Here is a 22,131-nt window from a genome sequence, read left to right on the forward strand (position 1 = left end):
TTTCGGAGCAAGGCACGGTCCCATCCCCCATCTGGGCTGCCCCTGCCCCCCATCCTTCCCCGGGCTGGGGCGCCGCCCCGCAGAGGCGACTTCAAAGGGCCAGGCTTGAGCTTCCACAGCCGGGCTCCGGTCCGCGGCCCGCAGAGCGGAGGCCGGGGCAGGATCTCGGACGTCGGGGCCGTTCCAGTCCCGGCTCTCTGAGAACCTGGCGGGGGTGCCGGGCTGCAGGCGGCCGGGGCTGAGCGGCGGGTCCTCTGAGCCCCCCGAAGTGGGAGGGTCGGGTCGGCCGCGGGGCCAATCCCGGCGCGCGGGGAGCAGGGGCGGGGGCCGGGCGAAGGGGGGTACGGGGGCGGGCGGGCCAGGGGCGGGGCGCGGCGTCCAGGCGGCGGCGGCGGCGGCGACGGCGGCGGCTCCTCAGTGTCCGGCTCAAGCTCCGGCCGCAGCTCCGGCTCGCGATGCCCCACTCCGTGACCCTGCGCGGCCCTTCGCCCTGGGGCTTCCGCCTGGTGGGCGGCCGGGACTTCAGCGTACCCCTCACCATCTCGCGGGTGAGTCCAGCAGACACAGGGCGGCGGGGAGGTCCTGAATCTGAGACCCAGTCCTTACAGTCCACCTGGGACCCGGATCCCCGACGTCCTGGAGGCTCGAAGGCCAAGGGTTGGCCTCGGTGACCCACAGGCTGTAGAGGAGGCTTCCAGGCTGGGCAGCGTCGCCACAGCCCCCTCCCCCTCCCGCTGGGCCTACCTGCCCTTATCCCTTGAAGGATTCCCCCCAAGAGTTCACAAACCAGCCTTCCTGCTGGCCTCATTCTGGGGGACTCACTGCAGGCCAAAGTCATGGGCCAGAGATCTGGACTGATCTCCAGAGGCCCAGAGATGCTGCTTCGACTGAACCCAGCCTGAAAATTTCAAGCGAAATGACTTGAGAGACTCCGCTTATCAAGGGTCCCTGCCAGTAGAGCTGAGTGATCCCAAGGAGGTCTGGGGTCCTCTCTGAAACTGAAGAAAGAAAGATCCATCCAGTTCCCCACTCTGGTTTTGGTCAGTCTCTCATCCATGACCTCAGTTGTCCTAAGGGGAAGTGACCAGGAGGAATTTTTGGCTTCCAGGGAAAGGGAGACTTGACTATGCAGTTGTGAGACCCCCTTGCCACAAGACACACAAGGCCAGGGGCCAGGATAACCTCCACCCAGTTCCTCAAGTTTCTGTGGCCATGCACTGCCCCAGGTTTAGGCAGAGGAGGAGGAGGAGGGGGCACCACCCCAGGCGGTGGCTAATCTGAGGAGGACAGAGGAACAGAGGACATGACTCGGGCCCTGTCAGAGGGGGGTGACCAAACTGGGAAAGACAGGATCCTGGCCCAGCCTTGGGGTCCCATATTTGAAGGGCCAGAAGACGGGACTCAGATGCTGCCCCTGGGGGTCCCAGCCTAGGGGACAGAAGAGGAGAGAACCCAGGCCCTGCCCTTGGGGGCTCCCAGTCTGAAGGGAAGAGAGAAGGGGACCTGGGGCCATCCCTTGACCCCATACAAGCTGTTCTGGTCTTCGGGGCCCTGTATCGGGGGAACTGAGAGCACCTTCCTCCCACCCTTCCGCCACCTCTCGCCATGGGGGCTGGACCAAGCTGGCTGGGCTTTCAGAGTCTTCTTTCCAGTTTAGGGGAAGGGGTGGGCACCTGGTGGAGCATGGAATCATGGAATCCTGTTTCTGGGGGCCAGGGTGACAGGCAGGCCCAGCTGTCCTGGGAGGATTCCCACATCTGCCCTCACCCCATGGCCACCAGGTCCTTTGGGGCTGAGTGAGGTGGGCCTTCAACACATCCGGGAGCCTTTCATCTCCCACTTCCCTGAGAGAGCCCTGCTGGGGGCCTGTGTGTGTGTGTGAGAGAGAGAGAGAGAGCGTGCACATCTGTGTCTGCCAGTGAGTGTCATGCTGTGTGTCCACCACCAAGGCAGGCTGTTGGGGGTGCTAGGCCAGCCGGTGGGCCAGGCATCCTGGGTGTGAGGCCGCTGACAGGCTAAGTGGCAGCGGCTGACGGCCGCAGGCAGCAGGGAGCAGAGACATCTGTTGCCCACGCGGCTGCCTGCCCGCCGAGGAAAGGCCTCCACACGTCACAGCGGCAGCAACAGCGGCGGCCTTGTTTGGAGCTAATCGGGATGCAGGCCGCTGGCAGGCAGACAGGCTGGAAAGGGTTTACCAGGAAGAACACCCCCGCCTTGTCCCCCCAAAGTCTCAGAGCAGCAGCTAAGGCCTGAGGAGCCAGGATGGCTGAGCCTGGGTTTGGGTGGGATCTGGGGAGATTTACGGGGCTGAGGAGACACAGGCCACAGCTTGCCCAGCAGGTACCTCAAGGGCAGGTCTACAGACACTGATTATATGTGGGAGTGTCCTCACTGAGGGGGTTCAAGATCCGATCCCTCCCATGCTTACGGGACTTCCCCCACCCAGTGGAGACAGCCACACTCAGACAGAGAGGAGGCTGGCTGCCTGGCAGAGCTGGGACTATGCAACCTCAGCCCACAAAGCCTCTGGGAGCCCCCCCAAACATTGCCCAGGGCTCCTTCCTCACAAACTATAGTGACTACTGGCCTTGGAATCCTAATGGGTTGTTGCTACCAGGTCCCTAGAAGCTAGTGCCTGGAATGAACACCACTAACTGTATGCCCAGCTCCCTGTAGGGGCTTTTTGCCTCTAGGCCAGGTGGAGTGACACAGGGGCTTTAAATGTCGCTGCTATAGGTGAAGGGGCTGGTTCACACCCCAGCCTCCCAGCTGACTTCACCACTCCCCTCTCTCTTCCTTCTGTCTGTTTATCCTGCACTCAGCAGCCAGAAGGATCAGCCTGAATTCAACTCTGTCCTGTGATTTCCCTGTTTAGAATCCTCTCGCCTGGGCCTACAAGGCCTGTAGGTCTGGTCCCTGCTTTTCCCTCTGATTTCATCTCTTCCACTCTCTCCTCACCGATATTTTGGTGATATTTTTGCCACAGGAGCCTGCTTTTACTTTCACTCCCAGCTGAGCCATTACACATGCTGATCCTTCTACTTGGGACACTGTCTCTCCCCTCACTCCCTTTTGCAGAAAAGCACACTGATTAAGAGCATAGCATTTGGAATCGGTTGGTCTGGACTGAAATCCTAACTCTGCCGTTTATCAGTTGAGTGTCCTGTACTTCTCTGGACCTTGGTTTCCTCATCTAGGAAATAGGCTTGCCTTGAGGACTAATGAAACAATGCATGTAAAGGCAGTTGGAAGAGTCACGGTTTCCTGGCCTCACACCCTCTCTGACCAGAGCTCCCAAGCTAACGGAACTGGCAGAGTCCCAGCCACCCCTGCTTTCGAGAACTTCCTCCACCCACAGGGGCCTGAATGCACCCCTTGTGCTGGCTGAGTCATCCTGCAGCTAGCCACCCCCCTGAGGAAGAAGACTCCTCTCCAGCATGGGGACTGGGGCAAAACGCCCCATCCCCAAAGCCTCTCTTTCTTCATCTGAAAATAGGAATGAGAACAGCCTCTGTCTCATCAGGTGGTTGAGAGGTTGCCATGAGCTAGTTATGGCTAAAGCACTGAGCCCAGGCCATGTCACAGAGCAGGTATCCGTGTAGGAGAGGGGGCCTAGAGCAGGGCCTTGGGGGGAGGGTGGGATGGTGCCAAGTGGGTGCCTTCCCTGGGAAGACAGGCCTGTGTAGGTGCCCATGCCCTACAAAGGAACATTAATGGTGGGCTGGTTGGCTGAGGGTAGCATGCTCCAGAAGAACATTGCTTGGGGCAGCCTATTTCAGGGCAGGTTGCTTGGCAGTACCCACACCAGGACTCCAGCCAAGGAGCTGCCAGCACCTCAGCTTTGTCCACTCACTACAGGGAACTGGCTAAGCTGAGCCTGGCCAGGCCTCCAGGAGCTCCCACCCCAACAGGGACAGTGCCACTGACAGCTCTTGAGCCACAGCTTGAGAGGCTGGGAGGAATGAGGGTCCCTAAAGTCTCTTTCCAAAGGTTGTGCTGGGACCAGGGACAGGGTAAAGGATGTCCTGTTGCCTGAATTCCCTCCTGAGGCTGCTTACTTAGGCCTCCTGTGAGCTTATTCCCAACCTCATGTGGCACATGTCAAGGGACCGGCATTGTAGGAGGCTCCAGATGTGGACACTGCTTGACCCTCTGGGATCAACAGTGGCACTGGGGTGGCCTTTGTGCCTGTCCTCCGGAGGAAAGGGAGGTGAAATTGTGACCCGGGAGTGCAGGCTGGCAGCTAAAAGTAGATGGCCCTCGACTTGCCTGGGGAGGTGACAGCACAGAATGAGGCACTAACAATGTTATGGGAGAAGAGTGGTAAAGGGGGTGCACAGGGTACTGTGGGACCCCAGAGGAGAGGCTTCCAGGAGAAATGGCCTCTGCTGAGAGCCTGAGACCTGAAGGATGAGGAGGCGTAAGCTGGTAATTAGGGTTTGGGGTCAAAGGAAAGTGTGTTCCAGGTAGAGGGAACAGCATCTGTAGAAGTGTGAAGGTGAGAGCTATCTGGTACCCGTGAGTACCCCCTTGACGTTCAGATGGTCTGGATAGAGTGTGGGTGTGTGGAGGTAAATGTGGAGGGGTGGGGATGAGAGGAAAAAAGGTCACTAAGGGTTTGAACATCAGGTCAAGGGGCTACTATGTGGTCTGTCTGGGTGGGGCAATACAGGGTACATGTGACATGTCCATGCTTTGTATCTGATGGAGAGCACATATCCTTCTGTGTCCCTTGCATGTATGCAGGCTGCAAGAGTGACATCCCATTTGTCCCAGCCCAGAGGAAGCCCCTCTCATATGCCCTTCATACCTCACCAGACCTCCAGGTGCTGGAGTTGGGCTTGTTTAGAGCAGAGGCTTCAGCAAAGCCGTGTGGGAACTCAACTTGCCCACCCACAGGTCACATTGGCAGCAGGGCTACACTGGCCCAGTTCTGAGGTTGGAAGGGGTCTAGAACAGAGCCCACAGCAAGGTCACATAATGACCAATGTCCAGCCATCTGGCTTGTCCATCCACAGGTCCATGCTGGCAGCAAGGCTGCCCTGGCTGCACTGTGCCCTGGAGACCTGATCCAGGCCATCAATGGTGAGAGCACAGAGCTCATGACACACCTGGAGGCACAGAACCGCATCAAGGGCTGCCATGACCACCTCATACTCTCCGTGAGCAGGTACGCACAGGGCAGGCTGGGCCAGGATGATGCGGGTGAATCAGGGCAGGCTCGGTTCTGGGTGGCCAACATCCTGGGTGAGCTGGGCCTCACACAGCCTCTCTGCTTCAGTTCCTGGCACCCCACTCCTATGGAGCAGCACTTTCACAGGGGTTTGACAGGCACTGTTTGGAGATGCAGGTGGCTTAAGAGAGGAAGAAGCCCCCATTTAACCTATGGCTGGAACTATGTTGGGGGACTTATGGCAGGGGGTAGGCAGCCCAAAATCAGGGCTGAACTAAGACCTTGAGTAGCCTCAAACCGGGGGTGAGGTGTGTGTGATTTCAGTCCTTTTCCCACCCATGAGTGACGAGCTTGATGACCAGTTCAAAGAATTTTATCGTTCAACACCTTGTTTAACTGTCAAAACAACTCGATAAGGTAAAACCTAATATAGTCTCCACTTTACACGTGAGACAACTGAGACTCAGAAAGTTTGGAAGGTGCTTCAAGTCACACAGCAGAGCAATGGTGAAGCAAGATTTGACCTCAGGTCTCTCTCACTCCCAAAGACTCCATTCCTTCTGCTTGACTGCTGACCACTTCTACGAGCCCCACAGCTGCCCTGCCTCAGCTGTCCCCACTATGGCCCAAACCTCTGCCCTGCTTAAATCTGGATGCCGTGGACTGTGTAATGCTATACTGCCCATCAGGAAGGGGAGGATTGGGGGGTCACCAAGCCCCATCTGTGCCCTGGACATGCTCCAGGATGGAAGGTCTACCTGGGGCATCTCCAGCCTTGCTCAGGCTGATGGCAGTCGGCTGGGTCCGGGCTGGGCGGGATCTCCCCCCCAACCTGTCTTGCCTAGATCCAGGGAAGTCAGACATAACTGCTCAGCTCTGCCATGTTCACTGTTAACAGCGCCTTTCCACGACCCCATGTGGATGTGTGTAGGTGAATCCTCCCCAAACCACAACACGGCTAACCAGGCCTTAGAGCCAGCAGGGCAGGGTGTAATCCATGGGCTCAGAGCCGTTAAACATGGTGGGAAGCCTTCTGAAGTAGCCCCATTTATGTCTGGCCCAGGTCCATGTTGAAGTCAGGACCCCTGACTCTGCTCTCGGCGCTGAGTGGGCCCAGCTGCAAGTCCAGGGCCTTGTACACTCCACCTGGCCCGCAGTGAGGAGGCTCTGTCCTGGGAGTTCAGCAGAGCTGGCCCTCTTCCAGACTTTTTGGGCTCTTAGGCTCACCAGATGACCTCTGTGAGCCTGGGTTTCCTTCTCCATAAAGCAGGATCACATTCATCACCCTCTCTGAGACCGAGGTACAGGCTGGCTGGGGGAAGCATCAGCACTGCTCTGCCCACGAGGGGCCTCTGAGGCCACCCAACTTGGCTGGGTTCCTGGGCCCTGATTCACCTCTGGCCTTGACTCTGCATGGCTGAATAAGGGAAGCCCTGATAGTAGTGGGACAAGGGGCAGGGGAGGCTCACAGGGGGCCTGATTCAGGAGGTCCACAGAGGGAATGATATCAGGGGAGGGTAGCAGGGTGGGGGCAGGGTGGAGGTCCCCCTTCCTTCCTTCCTTCCTTCCCTGGCCATTTGTTCCAAGCCAGGCATGGATGGAGCCAGGGGTCCACTGACCTGTTCCACACTGGGTATTTGAGCCCCCAGATGCTGCCTGGCCATGGAGCAGGTGAGAGCACACTCTCTCCTATCACAGATCTGGGTTCCAGTCCCAGCTCTGCACTTGAGAACTGTGTTGTCCTAGTGATTTAATATCAGACCCCTTAGCTTCCTCAACTTCAAAATGGGGGATCTGGGATTGAGTGAGGATGACATACAGGGTCTGCTCCGTCAGGATGAAAACCTGATGCCCTGTCCCCCAGCCGCCTATCCCTAATTCTCACACATGCAGATTCTGGGGGATCAAGACACAGGGGCCACCTTGATCTTCTGGGCCAGCATCTCTTCTCCTGGGTGCCTTCTCACCTGCAAGGCCTCTGACCCTGCTCTCTATCCTGCCTGTCATGCCAGGACTTATGCCTGAGCCTCCAAAGACAACCCCCAACATGGGGTCTGTGGAAGATTGGCCTGGTGAGCTGCTTGGAGGGAGCTACTCTGTGCCAGCACTCCCAGAGCTCTACCTAGGCCAGCTTCCCTACCTGCCCTCTTGCATACAGAGGGCTGTACTCCTCCAGACTTCTCCACAGGATGAAAAGTGAAGTAAAGGCCCAGCTTCCCCGCTATGCTTACTTTGTCTGGAACTCAGAGCCAGATATCCAGCAATCCAAGCTAACCCATAATTTCTGGGCATGTTCTGTAGGTCCAGGACCTTCCTTGCATCAGCTGCAACCCTGGGGCCTCTGGTGAGGTCCCTGTCACCTATTACATGGGATACAAGGTGGATTTGTACAGCCCACCCTTTGGTGGGCTTAAAGATGGCAGATGGAGCTACCTGCTCAGCCTAAAGTGTGGAGACCTGGGGGTGGAGGTTGACACATGAATAAGCCTCTCATTCCAATCTTATGCCTTTGGGCCACTCAGATGGCTCTGGGTACTTTGTACCCTCTGATCTTCAGACCGCAGGCTTGTACTTCTCTTCTGGGCAGGACTTCAAGGAAGTATAAGGCCAAATAGCCACACAAGATGTCCTAGGTTTATTCCAGCAGAGTTCTGAGTGCATAGAGACCATAGTTAGAGGTGTGAGTTAGGGCAGTCAGTTGGGCGCCTGGCTGAGGGGGCTGGAACCAGATGCCAGTGGGGGGTAGAACAGCAGAGCCTTGGGGCCACAGGCCTCTGTAAGGCTGTGGAGAAGAGAGGTAGCCTGCAGGGGACCAAGGAATGGGCAATGGTGAGGAAGAGCAGAGTGAGTGTGGACTACACGTGTAATCAGATTGTTAAAATCCTCTGCTGAGTGGGGGCACAGGGGCAGGGTTGAGCTGCTAGCCCAGTGGTAAGACCCCTGAGAAGACCCAGGAGGCCCTGTGGGGCAGCGTGGGGACATTATTCCCCTTTGGTGTAACCAGCCTCACTCACACCCACCTGCCAATCCGGGGTCCACACACGCTCCTGGCCTGCCTTCTCACAGGACTACTCAGTGGCAGGACTGGGCCCCAGGCCTGTAGCCTCTCGGCCCTGCCTGCCCCCACTTATGGCAGGTTTATGATGTTTTTCTCCCTCCTGAGTGGTGTTTGGCTTTTGGTTTCTATGGCGAAGCAGGAATTTCCTAATGGCCTGTTTCCCATCTGGGCTGGGCAGACATTGATGATGACTCTGCCAGCGGCAGCAGTAAGGGAGGTGCACCCCTCAGAGCCTCCATTCCACTTTTCCTAGGCCCACGGATGCCTGACTCCCAGGCCCCATCAGAGGCTGTGAATGGAAGCGGGATGAGTTGATGGGCTCCTAGCTGATCAACGTGTAAGGCCTGGCTTGCTCCGCCATGAGCTTGGCCCTCTTTATGCTGAGCTTCCATAGGCCACAGAGAGGGTGGAAAGGTGGGGAAGCTGCAGGGCTTCCTTTCTAGGAACCAGACCAGAGGGGCAAGGAGCAGCTGGTGGAGAAAGGGCACACAGCCTACCCCAGGTGAGTGGCAGATCTAGAGTTGTGTCTCCTTGCCACGAAGGCCAGCATTCTGGCGCAGGGGAAAGAGTTGGGGTAGTATCCTTATCCATGCAGGGTACCAAGCCTGGTCCTAGGTGGCCCTGGGCCCAGACCCCAGCGCTTCTTGGTCCTAGTTCCCAGGCATGGTGGGCTAGTAAGCAGAGATTTCTGACAATCCTAATTCCTGCCACAGGCCTGAAGGCAGGAGCTGGCCCAATACCCCAGAGGACAGCAAGGCTCAGGCACACAGGATCCACATCGATCCCGAGGCCCAGGTATGTACATATACCACCTGGCCTGGCCTGGCCTGGCCTAGCTCAGAGCAAGCCCAGGGCAGAGAGGCCGGGCCTTGTCCACGGGTTTAACTGCATTTGATGTCCTCACGGTGGTTCTCAGATGCCCAGGTCAGAGACTGAAGCAGAAGGCTTCTCTGGGCTCTGTCCATGCCCCATCAGGGGCTCCCAAGGTGACAGGTACCTGCTGTGGGCTCTGTCAGTACTCTAAGCAGTCCTGGATTCTGGGACAATAGTGCCTGTGGTGGGCAGGGACTGGGCCAGGCCTTGGCTCAGGGCTACCTCTTACCCAGCTGGGTTTCACTCTGTCGCCCAGTGTTGCCAGATCAGGAGGAAGTCACCAGACTTGGGGGAGGGGTGGGGGACAGCCATAGGCTGTGGAGTGACCTCAGGCTATGGGGCACTCTTCTGTCTCATCCTAGCCTTGGGCACCTACCTGGCCAGAGCCAACCTTAGAATATAAGGCACTGCCTTGCCCTATCCAAGACTGAAGTTTTCTCCTGGCCATTCCATGATCGCAGCTAGCAGACCTCAGGCTGCAGGCCTGTCTGCTCATTCACCTTTCTGTGTATGACAAGAGTCACAGCTATGGTGCTGTCCTCAAGGAGCGTGAGGTGGAGCCAGGCTGCTTTAGGGCCTCATTTTGCCATGGGCTTGAGGGGTGGCCAAGTGGGCAAAGCTGAGGTATCCAGAGTGAACTCGTTATTTCTGGGCCACTGAGTTTGGGCAAGGTGGAGACTCGACTGGTCTATGATGGAGCCAGAACTTGGGACCCAGCATGTGGGACCATGGCCCCCAGGGCCTGCTCATATCCACTATCTCTCCACAAAGGCTTTGCTGTACCAGAGGGAATGATTTGCCATGGCCTCTCCTTCACCCCCTATCCCAGTCCCCATCTTTCTCTGACATTTGTTCCCTACCTTGCTTTTGCTGGCATCCCTGAGGCCAGGTGCTTACCATACACAGGGAGTGCCTGTTCTGGAAGGGGAGAGGCACCTAGCAGTTCTGGGATGGAAGAAGCCAGGGGTCAAAGGAGTCCAGAGTAGGTATCTGACTCAAGGGGTCAGAGAGGGCTCCCTGGAAGAGGGGGTATCCAAGCCAAGACCTAAGGGTCTGGAAGAATAAGGGAGGCAAAGGGGCATGGAGAGAAGTGTGCCACATACAAAGTGAAGCACATACAAAGGCCCAGAGGTGAGATTGTGCACCGTAGGTTCAGAGAAAAAAGTCCCAGGGGTGGCAGGGGGCAGAGGTGAGGGCTGAGGGCACAGAGAGGCTCTCGGTTTCCTCTACCCAGGACCTCAGCTGTTCTTGAAGAGATTTGTGGCCACACCTGGGTCTCAGAAGCTTGCTCTGGTAGTTCCATGGACCCATGGGGACAGGGGCTGGGGGGCATAGACAAATCACCCAGACTTGACATGGGCGAAACAGGAATAGTGTAGTACAGGCCCCCAGCTCGTGTGTGAGCCCAGCTCTCATGTGTAAGTACCAAGATGGATAGGACAAGGGGGCCTGAGCTTTGGAATATGAAGCTCAAGTCTGTTGAGTCCTCCAGGAGAGGCTCTGGGCCAGTGGGGCTGGGGGCTGGAGAACAGCTCCCTCTGTCCCACACTTTCCCTCACTGACCTCCTCAAGGGCCAGGCTGTGGGGCTCAGGCTGGAAGCGGGGGGGTTTTCCACAAGCAACAGGGCAGCCCCTCAGCTGCTGCCCCCCTTTCGTACTTAAAAGGTCATGAGCTCCATGGAAGGGGGGACAGAAACACCCACACCCAGCCCCTGTAGGGCCGTGTCCTCAGGAACACAGATACAGGGCCCATTGTCTCCATACTGCTCCCACCCTCTACCTGCAGGGGGGAGGGCGGTGGGCCCAGCTGGAGCCATCACAGGAGGGGAAGACGACAGCTGGCCCTAAGACCAGCACAAGGTACCCTGGCACTCACCAACTGGGGCTTCAGGCCCACCTTCCATATAGAGTCATTGGAGTCTCCTTCTCTCAGCCCTTACGTGGGAACACAGCCCAGAGTGGAGGAAGGATGGTGATCAGAAAAGGTTTCCCGGAGAGGGTGGCATTTGAACTGAGAACCAGGTGATAGGTTAAGGCAAGCCAGGTGCAGCAGGCAGCGCAGGACTCAGCCTGTCCTCTCCAGACCAGCAGGGAGCTGGAGCTTGGCCTCTGGGAGGTGCCACCTGCTCACCTGGATTTAGTGCCCACCTCTGTCCAAGTTGAGTGTCCTAGATTCTGACCACAGTCATGCTGGAGCTGATGAGCAAGCTAGCAGTTACCCCCATGCTGCTGACTAGCCCACTGAGACTTCAACAACCAAATCGGCAGCTGGCGGGTACTCAGACACGGGGAACACATGGTACCAGGCACACCATGGAGAAGGGAAATCCAGGAATGGGGGCTCAGGAATGCCCATGACAGCCATTCATCCAAAAATGGATGTGTGCCAGGCACTATGCTAAGTTCTTTGTATGCAACTGTCTCATTTTATCTCCACGAGGAATTTATGATAGAAACCATCATCCCCATTTCACAGATGAAGAAACTGAGATTCAGAGAGGTGATGTAACTTGCTCAGTGAGCGAGTGATAGAGCTGAGACTCAAACCAACACTGAGGTCACCATGTGTGTCCTAACCACTGAGTTCAGACCTAGAGAGGCTGCTGCATGGGTGGCCATGGGAGGGGCGGTGGCTCTGATGATCCTGCAATAAACTCCCACACCCTGCTGGGTGGGGGTCAGTGAGGGCTTCCTCCCTCCAGGTCCCTCCAGCTCCCCCTTCCTGTTGAAGCCTGTTCTGTATGGGGCCCAGCCCTGCCCCCATGGCCCATAGCCCATCTGGTCCCCATTAGAGGCCAGGCCAGCCCCGGCCTGCCTGCCCTGCAGACACATGTGTGAGAGTGCTCAGGTTTCTCAGAGGCTAAGGCTAAAGGTTTTTCTGCTGCTGTTGCCTCGTTGATGGGGGCCCACCTGGGCAGTGAGAGACCCCCTCTCCTTTGTCTGTTGGGGTGGGAGAAGTTGGGACACCACCCCCATTCAGTCACTCAGCTGCTAGTCTGCCCATTCCTCATGCCCCTGCCCAGCTCAGAGCCTGTGGAAAGCAGCAGCTTGGGCAAAGCCCTGCAGGCTCAACTGTGCCCCAGCTGGAGGCTGACCGAGTCCAAGGCTTGCTCTTTCCCTCTAGGGTAGGCGTCCTTTCCTCCCCACCTAGCATCCCTGTTCACACTGTAGAGGGGAGGAAAAATTTACATGTCACCTCCCAGACTGAGGCTGAGAACAACTTCATGGCCTGGGCTCTTGGGCCCCACCCCAAAGTCAGGCTGCTGTGGCCACCAACTGTGTCATGGAGGTCACCATGGTCATCCCCAGCATGATCAGCACTGGCTCCGAGTATATGTAACTGTGTCTGTGTGATTAGGTGTATGTAGGTGGAGGACTGGCTGGTGCCTATGTGTTGCCTTCATGCATGGGCATGTCTGTAAATGTACTTGTGAGAGTGTGCATGCCTGTTATCACACTGCTGAGGGCAGGCTTGTGTGCCTGCAAGCAAGGGGCAACATGGCCCTGCAGCGACAAAGATCTGAGGTCCCAATTCAGAAACCACACCTACAGAGATTCTGACCTCTTCTCATGGACTGAGGAGGCATTTTCAGGGCATTCTTCCTCAAATGTTTCAGCCGTGGGCATCAGGCTGGCTGTGGGGTAGTGGTGTGGGGAGCTTTGAGCCCTGGCCAAGCCTTTACCCCTATCTGCTGTGTCTACAGAAGGCCACCTATTTTGGCCTGGGAAGCAGGAAATGGGGGAAAAAATACAGGCCTGGAGGGGGCTGACCTCACAATGGTACCTTTAAACCTCAGCCTGCTCCCACTAAAGGGTCTTGGGACACAATGATTGATGACCCTTCCTGGCTGCAGAACAGGAATTCCTTTTTTGCGTTCCCAGCCATGGGCGCATCCAGTACCCAGCACAGTTCTGACAGGGAAGAAGACTTGGTATCAGGACCACCTCTGCAAGGAAGCCACACACTGAGAACCAGACATGCTGGCCTTAAAAAGCTTCTTGGGATGGTCCTGCCCCAGCACTGTCCCCCATGGGCACTGGTAGTCAGAACCACCACAGGGCTCATGAGCCAACGTTGAGTCTCAGGGACTCAGGTTTTTGTGTCTGACTTTCCATGAGCATTTCTCATTTCTGCAGGGATTGAACCAGGCCCAAGGCTCAGCCTTTCCCCACAAGCCCCTTCCCTGACCGGGCACCATAGCCGAGATATGCCCGAGCAAGAGTAGCCAGCCAACACCCAAGAAGGCTTGGCATAGCAGGGCAGGGGTGGGTGTATAAGGAATGGCCAGAGGGCCTACCCCAGAGGGTCTCCCAGTGCCTCAGGCTCCTCTCTCTCCTAGGATGGCAGTCCAGCGACAAGCAGGTGGCCCTCAGCCACGGGGCTTGGGCCAGAAGATGGCAGGCCAGGCCTGGGATCTCCTTACGGGCAGTCACCTCGCCTCCAAGTCCCTCACAATGGCAGCAGCAGTGAGGCTACTTTACTGGCCCAGTTGGGCACCCTGCACGTGTCTCCACCCCACAGGTAGTACAGAGGCATAATCTTTGATGCCATACCCAGATCCCATTCTAATCCCCGAGCCCTTAAATCTCACACCAGGTCCCATCCTGACCCTTAACACTTGATCCTTGGGTCTCAGCTGATTGCCTTCTGACTCATGAAACCACACCAGACCCTTGAGCTGGCAGAGTGAAGACTGGTACTGCAACCCTGTCCCTTAGTGCATCTTCTTTCGCCCAGCACTGACCTGACCAGAGGCCTTTCGCGGAGCCGCGACTGCGGAGTAGACCTGGGCTCAGAGGTGTACAGGATGCTTCGGGAGTCGGCCGAGCCGACGGCTGCGGAGCCCAAGCAGTCAGGCTCCTTCCGCTACTTGCAGGGCATGCTAGAGGCCGGCGAGGGCGGTAAGATTTTACCTCACCCGCCTTCCCGATCCCTGAGGTACCGAACTCCGCGCCCCCAACCAGCCCAAGCCACGCCTTTGCGACCCCACGTCCGGCCTCCCGGCCATTAGCCCCGCCCCCCGTGTCTATAGCGCGCTCCCACACACCTCGCTGCGCCCGGGCTTTCTCATTCCCACCCAACCCCTGTCGCCCTTCCAACCCCCATCCCAGTCTCTTTGCCGGTGGCTACGGAAGCAGGGCCCAGCCCCACACTCCGCAGAAATGAAGTTTTTCCCTTTTCTGACCTCCGCACCGGGCTCTTGCCAATCGTGCTCTGGCTTTCAGGGGAACGGCCCGGGCCTGGCGGCCCCCGGAACCTCAAGCCCACGGCGGGCAAGCTAGGCGCTCCGCTGAGCGGCCTGCAGGGGCTGCCGGAGTGCACGCGCTGCGGCCACGGCATCGTGTGAGTACCTCCCCTGTCTTCCCCACCCGCCCCCCACCCCCGTGGTCCCCTGACCCCGCCCGAGGCCCTTAGTGGGGGCGTGCTCTCGGATCGATCAGCCCCTGACGCTGTCCTCTCCGATCACCCGTCAGGGGTACCATCGTCAAGGCGCGGGACAAGCTCTACCACCCCGAGTGCTTCATGTGCAGCGACTGCGGCCTGAACCTCAAGCAGCGCGGTTACTTCTTTCTGGACGACCGGCTCTACTGCGAAAGCCACGCCAAGGCGCGCGTCAAGCCGCCCGAGGGCTACGACGTGGTGGCGGTGTACCCCAATGCCAAGGTGGAACTCGTCTGAGCCGCTCCCGGAACCTCCCGTCCCCGCCTCTGCTTTTTTTAATGTCCCCGCGCACCCGTGTAAATATGTTTACGCCCTGCCTCTCTAATAAATTCCCTCTGCTTGGCCTCAACCGTGTTGGTGCCCTGGCCTGCCTCCCTCCAGCACAGGCCATGGCTCCTGAGTGCTACACCTGTTCAGGTGCCAAGCATTTTCTTAGGCACTGGGTGCAAGGGGGAGCAAGACAGGTACTGTGGTGCCCTCAAGGAAGCCACAGCCTGGGTGGATGGCAGACATGAATCACAAGGGCAATCCTGTTAATAGGGAAGCGAGGTCTGAGGTGCTAGAAGGGGACGTCACGCCAAAGGGTTTGACCTGGATGGAGTCAGGGAAAGTGTCAGCAGAGAACTAAGGGATAAGGGAGGGAAGAGCTCTACAGTGTGAGGAACTGTGTGCAAAGATATGTCAAAGGCGAGCACAGGCAGCAAAGGCCCCGTGTGGGCACCAGCACGAGCGCGGGCGGCCCCTAGCAGCTGCAGGAGGGACTGCCCCGCGGCGGATAGGACTGGGGAGATCACCAGTTTAGTTGGGGGCGGTATCTGCCTCCCGGCAATCTCAGCATTTCTCTCTTCCGGGTTTCTTCCCGTCCTCTCCGATCCCCCCGCCCCCGCCCCCCCACCCCCCCCACTGTATTCTTTCCTTCTTTCTCCTTTCCCACTCTCCCCACCAGGGAGCGCGCAGGGCGTGTGTGTGTGTGTGTGTGTGTGTGTGTGTGTGTAAGATTTTAGTAGAAAGAAGAGAACACTCGCCTCCAGAGTACACGCCACTCCTCCGAGGCCTGGCCTTTCACAGCTCGGTTGCACACTCCTGTAGAGACTCGCACTTTTAAAAAATATAAGTGATAGCAGAGTTGGTGAATTGTGGCTGTTCGCACTCGATGACGCATCCTGGACTCCGGGTCACGTGGATCTACCCTCTCCTTAGGTTGCTCGGAAGAGGAAGCAGCCTCGTTTATTTAGTGAGCCCTGAGTAATGGACGATTGTGCTATATTCAGTTTTGTACTATCACAGACCACAAAAGACTGTTACTGTTGCAGCAAAAATAGAAATCTTCTGATAAACAAAGAAAATAAGAAACAATGAGCAGGCTGGGGAAACAGCATAAACAGTCCTGAAAGAATTAAGCAATCTTGGTTATACTTCAGCTGTTACTACTAACAAACACTTGTCCTTTACAAAGCTAAGCAAAACCAATTACTCTCTGATTCCATATGAATTGTACCCTGCACCTGGCACTTACTCTTGCTGCATTCTCTTGCAGCAAATCACCCCTCTTAGCTGTTTACATTTCAGAAAGAAGGTCGCAGGCCGATAACCCAGAGATGAACAGACCCAATTACCAGGCTGCCTGACGCCAGCAGTAACTTTTAAAATATTGGAAGAAGAAGAAGAATGCAAGACATTCACCACTTTGATCCTTTTCACTTACCCTTTTCACTTCCCTGAACTGCGGGCACAGTTCTTGAGGCGCTGCATGCTCTGTCTTCCCTTGTGCATGGAAGAAAAATAAAGCCATCTCTCTCTTCCTCCAAAATCTCTGTCTCTGTATTTCTGTTCGGCATTGGTGCACAGGAAGCCGATATTTTGGCAACATTACCAATTCACACTCTTACCATCAGCACGTGACAGTGCTCATTTCCTCATGCTCTTGCAACACAGGGTATTACCAGGTTTTTATTTTTCATTTTTGCCAATCTGATAAGTAAAATGCGATATGTGGTTACTTTAATTTGCATTTCTCTGATTACCAGAGATGAGCATTCATTCAACAAACATTTGTTGTGTTTGCTGGTGGGTGCTGAATGAAAATGGAACAGAATGGCCTTCTCCCTCCAAGAATTCCTCTAAATCTTTCGCTCATTTTTCTGAGGATTAACTTCTTAATGATAGATAGGAACTTTTCATATTTTTGCAAGAATCTTTGTTACTGGACCCTATTCCACTGAAATATTTTCTTATTATTGAAACTATCATATTGATTTAATTATTACCTCTTAAAGAGTTTAATGTGCTAATCTCTCCTCCTTGTTCTTCGTTTACAAACTTGCCAAGGTTATTCTCATACATTTCCAATTGTCCAGAGATTTAGACTCAGTATCAGGCTCTGGAAAAACAGACAACAAACCCCTTTGAACCGTGACTGGGGTTGCCCTGATTCTAGAGACTCACTTGGGGAGAACTGGCTAGAATCCTTTCCTCCCAGAGAATACTGTGATCTGTGCTTATTCTGCATTTATTCGGGTTGATGAAATAAAAATTCAGGTTTTAAGGCAAGACCAAAAAAAATTTAAAAATAAAACTTTTTCTCTGCCCTTTAGCCTCCTCCCTCCCCCTAGTGTGCACTGCGCAGCTTCCATGTGCGTTAACTAGACCTCCCCAATGGCAGAAATACCTCCTCAACCATAAATATCAATTTTTCTCCTGGTGCCAGCCATGTAACTCTTAGAAGGTAACATTCCTTTCTCAATCCTGTAAGGGGTCATGATGACACACCTCCACTTGCCTTGTATGTGCCTACCTCTTTGGTGAACTTTATGTACAATGCCAGTGTATAATTTCCCTTAAAGATAGTGATTGGTGCAGAACGGACTGGTCAGACGACCTGGGTAAATACTGGGCCACACCTAGTGGAAGTTCTTAGCTTAAATACTTACTTATGACCTTATTAATGTTACTCGATATATTTCTTCTTTTTTTTTTTTCTTTTTTTAACCGGTACGCGGGCCTCTCACTGTTGTGGCCTCTCCCGCTGTGGAGCACAGGCTCCGGACACGCAGACTCAGCAGCCATGGCTCATGGGCCCAGCTGCTCCGCGGCATGTGGGATCTTCCCGGACCGGGGCACGAACCCGTGTCCCCTGCATCGGCAGGCGGACTCTCAACCACTGGGCCACGAGGGAAGCCCTCAATATATTTCTTATATTCTGCCTATTTTGCCAGATTATTGTTTCTTGCATTACCAAATGTGTGACTGAGCCTCAGATAAAATTAATGATTAGGCAACTTGAAATGACTGACCAATATATAGATCTATAAGATCAATGAGTGTGATAGTGTAACTCTAGATATGTGAAGAAGCAACAAGAGGGAACCATTTCCTGGACCATAACAGACTAGTGAGATAGGCAGTCCAGAGGTCTTTGGTTACTGTTAACAGGGCCTAGTCCAGTAATAGCACATTGAGTGGCCTATCAATGAAATCCTCGACTGACCTGGGAATGAACATTCCTAGTGTCATGGGACAAATTGGTCATGAAATGGCCCCCAGACCTCGGTTGAAATTAAGACTGAAAGGGAAGGGATTGTAAAATAAAGAATGTTGCCCACCATCCAGTTCTACAAGAATCAAGTCATTAGCCACTTCAGTCACTGACCTACAGTAGACCCTGAAAAGAATTCAAGGCAAAGATCAGGATGAGGCACTCTGTGTTCTGGGAAAGGTGGTAGAACAGGCCTTCAGAGAGTTAGATATTTTCAGGAGAAATTTTTAAGAACCTTGATTCTTGCATCTTCTCATACTGAGAAAAGCACTAAAACCATTAACTAAGATGTCTGTTGCTCATGGCTAGCAGCAACCTTCTACTGAGATGTGAGCTGGATTGCTAGTATCCACTTAAACAAAATCACATATATACTGACCTCCCCACCTACCTCTACGAACAGTTCTCAGAGCGCTCTCAGACTGTCTCCTGGGCTATAATCCTCAGTTTGGCTCAAATAAAATCTTTCATTTCTTTCTTAGGTTGACTATTGATTAGCTTTTTTCATTGACAGAGTGTTGTGAAGTACTCTGGTATATTTTTATTTCCATTTTCTTCTTATAGATCTTGTGTTCCTGCTTTAATTAGTTCCTAGGAATTTCTTCCAAGGCTCCTCCAATGGACCCCACCCCTCCCCTCCCTCAAGGAGCACAGGGCAGTGTGCAAGTGTCCTCTGAGAATTGAGTGGCTGGAGTCTTGTGCCCTGGTCCTGCAGGCCCGTGCAGTCTGCAGACAAGGTCAGGCACCACCCGCTCATACGGTGAGCAGAGGACTGGCCCGCAGCGGGGGAAGCTATTAGGCTCAGCATCTCCAGTGAAAAAATCCTGTAGCCTCAGGCACAGGCCCCCACCCCTCTCCCAGACTCAAACCTGCTGAAACCTGGCTCTCCACTCCCAGCAGCCGCCCTTACCCGCCTTAATCCCACAGTCACCACCTCCCCACACGGGGCCTACCCACCCCAATTGAGGGGTCCTCCAGTTACCTAGGTACCATTAAGATCAAGATCAAGCAAAGTTGCTGCAACTGTTGCGGAGACTCAGCCTCTGTTCACCAGTGCTCAATAGAAACTCGGAAGCAGAGTTTTGGGGTGAAGTAGAGAAGAATGGCTTTTATTGCTTTGCCAGGCAAAGGGGGCCACAGTGAGCTAATGCCCTCGAGACTGGGTGACCCACCTTGGAGCGGGTAGTGAGGAGTTTTATAGTGTTCAAGGAGCAGGGCATTATCAGCTTGTGGACAGTTCTCAGACTGGTTGGCAGAAGGTGAAGTTTCAAGCACCATCAGCCTTCTGGCTTTAACCAGTCTAGGGTCTATGTTCTTGGGGTCAGCAGTTTTCATCTGGTGGGAGGGGGGCTGCTTCCTATAAAAACAGCTTAGTAATGTGTGTCAGGCCTTTATATCTTTCAGGGAACTGGGAGTTCGGTGATTCTGCCATGTGACAGATTTATAGTCTAATTTTTGCCATTTTCCCAGCCCAACAGCTATTCTTTGTTTCTACATCTTCTCATTTCCCAATCACTAACTCTTGAGTCAGCCTTTTACTTCAAAAGACAAGGACACAGGGTCTTGTACACGGTTTCACAACCAGATCAACCCTTGCCAAGGTAGGCATCCTGTGGGGGGGCGGGGGGGGCGGGGGGGGCCAGTAGCCAAGAGGAGTGGCGCCAGAGCTGCCAGTCTTCCCTGCTTCAAGACCCAGGCTCTACCCAGTCCCCCAACTACCTCCTTCGCCCAGGGGCCCTGACTGCCCCCAAATGTGCTGGACCATGAAAACCTTGGGAGGTCTTTGTGACCCAGGGTCCCAGTCCTGAGACGGGGCAGCTGAGTCTCCAGGAGGAGACACAGATCTAGGGTCCCCAATTCAGAAATCCCAGCCCACCTGCCCCAGACCGACCCCTCATTATTGTCCCGAAACCTGCTCCTCTCTCACATCTTCACCTCAGGGGCCTTCAAACCAGAGGCTTGGACATCATTCTCTACACCTTCTCCCCAGCCATCCCATCCTACCCATCACTGTGTCTGGGGTTCTGCCTCCTAAGCATTTCTGGGGCCCATTTCAGGACAGCTGGAGAATTCTCTTATTCCCTTGCTTCATGGACCCCCTCCCCTGGCCAACATGGCCCCAGGGCCCTCAGGATAGAGCCCCTGACCGATCAATTGTAGGCCTACCATTTAAGGCCTCTTAGACTGCAGGTTGCTGACCGACTGTGTGTCTTACTTCCTCTGCTACACAAGACTGTTCACCGTTCTTTGAGCAATCCTGGCTTTTCATACCCTCAGACCTTTTCTCAAGCTCGAAATGCCTTTATTCTTTCTTCTTCATTCAGCAAACTCCTACTCACTTTTTAAGGCCCAGCTCCACTGTCCCCTCCCCTAGAGCAAAGCCTTGGCCGGCCCATCCCCAGGCAAAATCAGTAGTAGTTCCCATCCACATGCCCTCCATCCTACCCCTTCCATTCCTTCCTGATGCTTCTGACACAGCCTATGATCTCCTTGGTCAGAGCCTGGCCCAGACCTACCACCATCCTGCCCAGATCTCAGGTCAGGCATGGAGAGGTGCAGGGGCCCTGGGGCCAGCACCGACCCTCTCTCTGACACACACATACCTTGGGCCTCCCTGCCTCTTACCACTTTCCTCCTCACCTTGCTCTCCTAGTTTCTGCTGGCATACTGCCTAAACCCTCAAGAGGAGGTAAGGCCTAGAGGGCAACTGCCTCATTCCTGAATCCTCAACCTCAACCTCAACTCATTCATTTAACTAATTATTTACTAAGAATCTACTATGTTCCAGGCATTGTGCTACATACTAGGAGACATTTTGAACAAACATATTTAAAAAGCACAGATGATAAGCTGTGGTTAATGGAAATAAATAGGATATTACAGTAGAAAATAAGGAGTAAGGGAGCATCTGTGTGGATATCTGGCAAACTGCATTTCAGGCCAAGGGAGCAGGGAACATAGAGGCCCTGGACGGGGCAAGGAGGAGGAGACATGTGCTTGCCTGTCCTAAGAACAGCGAAGAAATGTCTGGAGTAGTGTAAGTGAGGTGCCAGTAGAAGTATATGAGCTCAGAGAGACGTGGGGGTGGGAAGACTGGCCACGTTGACCTTGTAAGCCTCAGGAAGGACTTTGGCTTTTACTCAGAGAGGAGAAGCCAGAGGAGTGGCATGACCTGGGCTTTTATGTTTTAACCAGGATGACTGTGTCTGCTGTATGGAGAATAGACTGTAAGGGGCCAAGGTGGAAGCAAGGAGACCAGTTCGTAGGCATGACTGCATTCATCCCTGACTAATCCCTAACTAGCCCACTTCCCTCTGCCTCCATAGCTCCAAGCCCCAGTTCGGGCCCCTACATTCTCCTGCCTGGCCTGTAACAGCCTCCTGACTGGCCTTCCTGTCTCCCATCTTGCCCCTCAATCTTTTCTCCACCCAACAGCAAAGAGAGATTTTTTTTTTTTTGTGGTACACGGGCCTCTCACTGTTGTGGCCTCTCCCCCGTTGCGGACTCTCCCCCGTTGCGGAGCACAAGCTCCAGACGCGCAGGCTCAGCGGCCATGGCTCACGGGCCCAGCCGCTCCGCGGCCTGTGGGATCTTCCCAGACCGGGGCACGAACCCGTGTCCCCTGCATCAGCAGGCAGACTCTCAACCACTGCACAACCAGGGAAGCCCAAAGAGAGATTTTTAAAATGCAAATCTGACTATGCCACTCTTGTCTATTAAAGCTTCCATGGTTTCCCATTGTTCTTAGGACAAAGTCTAAACTCCTGAACCCAGCCCACAAGGTCCCATGAGGTTCAGTCCCTGCTGAAATTTGCTGACAGCCCTGCCTCAGGCCCCCATAATTGCAGTTGTGCTGATCTGTAAATTCAGCTTCCTCAAGATCTTTTTCCAGACTCTTATAGGCTTCCTTGACCCTCCAAGGAGCTAGAAATGAAAACTGAGTCCTTCTTTCTGGTTCTCTGTGTGATAAGCTTTATTCTCCCACCTTCCACCTTGAGAACCAAGGAAAGGGGTGAGGGCAGGAGAAACCCAGATGCTCCTTCAAGCCA

General features: G+C 54.8%; 2 protein-coding genes across 8 annotated transcripts in view; one reads left to right on the forward strand and one right to left on the reverse strand.

Moving 5' to 3' along the window:
- The window catches only part of P4HA2 (prolyl 4-hydroxylase subunit alpha 2), a 78,590-nt gene extending 62,246 nt beyond the window's left edge, over positions 1–16,344 (reverse strand). For all 5 annotated transcript variants that reach the window (XR_003792738.1, XR_003792739.1, XM_029217507.1 and 2 more), the window contains exon 1: positions 16,253–16,344. Coding sequence is in view for 3 of the 5 variants with exons in the window: in XM_029217507.1 (XP_029073340.1) it covers positions 16,253–16,339 (87 nt within the window). In the remaining 2 variants the exon portion in view is untranslated. The remainder of the gene's footprint in view (positions 1–16,252) is intronic.
- Positions 374–15,397, forward strand: PDLIM4 (PDZ and LIM domain 4). Of its 3 annotated transcripts, XM_029217514.1 has the most exons (7): positions 374–548; positions 5,019–5,170; positions 8,945–9,026; positions 13,445–13,626; positions 13,843–14,006; positions 14,331–14,448; positions 14,580–14,887. In XM_029217514.1, the coding sequence occupies exons 1-7, from the start codon at positions 456–458 to the stop codon at positions 14,782–14,784; spliced, it is 996 nt and encodes a 331-aa protein (XP_029073347.1). In that variant the 5' UTR covers positions 374–455; the 3' UTR covers positions 14,785–14,887. The 3 variants fall into 3 exon arrangements, with proteins under 3 accessions (XP_029073347.1, XP_029073349.1, XP_029073348.1); XM_029217516.1 differs by lacking the exon at positions 14,331–14,448 and having other exon boundaries at positions 404–548; positions 14,580–15,397; XM_029217515.1 differs by lacking the exons at positions 374–548; positions 5,019–5,170 and having other exon boundaries at positions 8,019–9,026; positions 13,824–14,006; positions 14,580–15,397.
- Positions 16,345–22,131: the final 5,787 nt, after the last annotated feature.

Source organism: Monodon monoceros, unplaced genomic scaffold (genome assembly GCF_005190385.1).
Source record: "Monodon monoceros isolate NGI ecotype Baffin Bay Population unplaced genomic scaffold, NGI_Narwhal_1 Super_Scaffold_12, whole genome shotgun sequence".
Classification (NCBI taxonomy): domain Eukaryota; kingdom Metazoa; phylum Chordata; class Mammalia; order Artiodactyla; family Monodontidae; genus Monodon; species Monodon monoceros.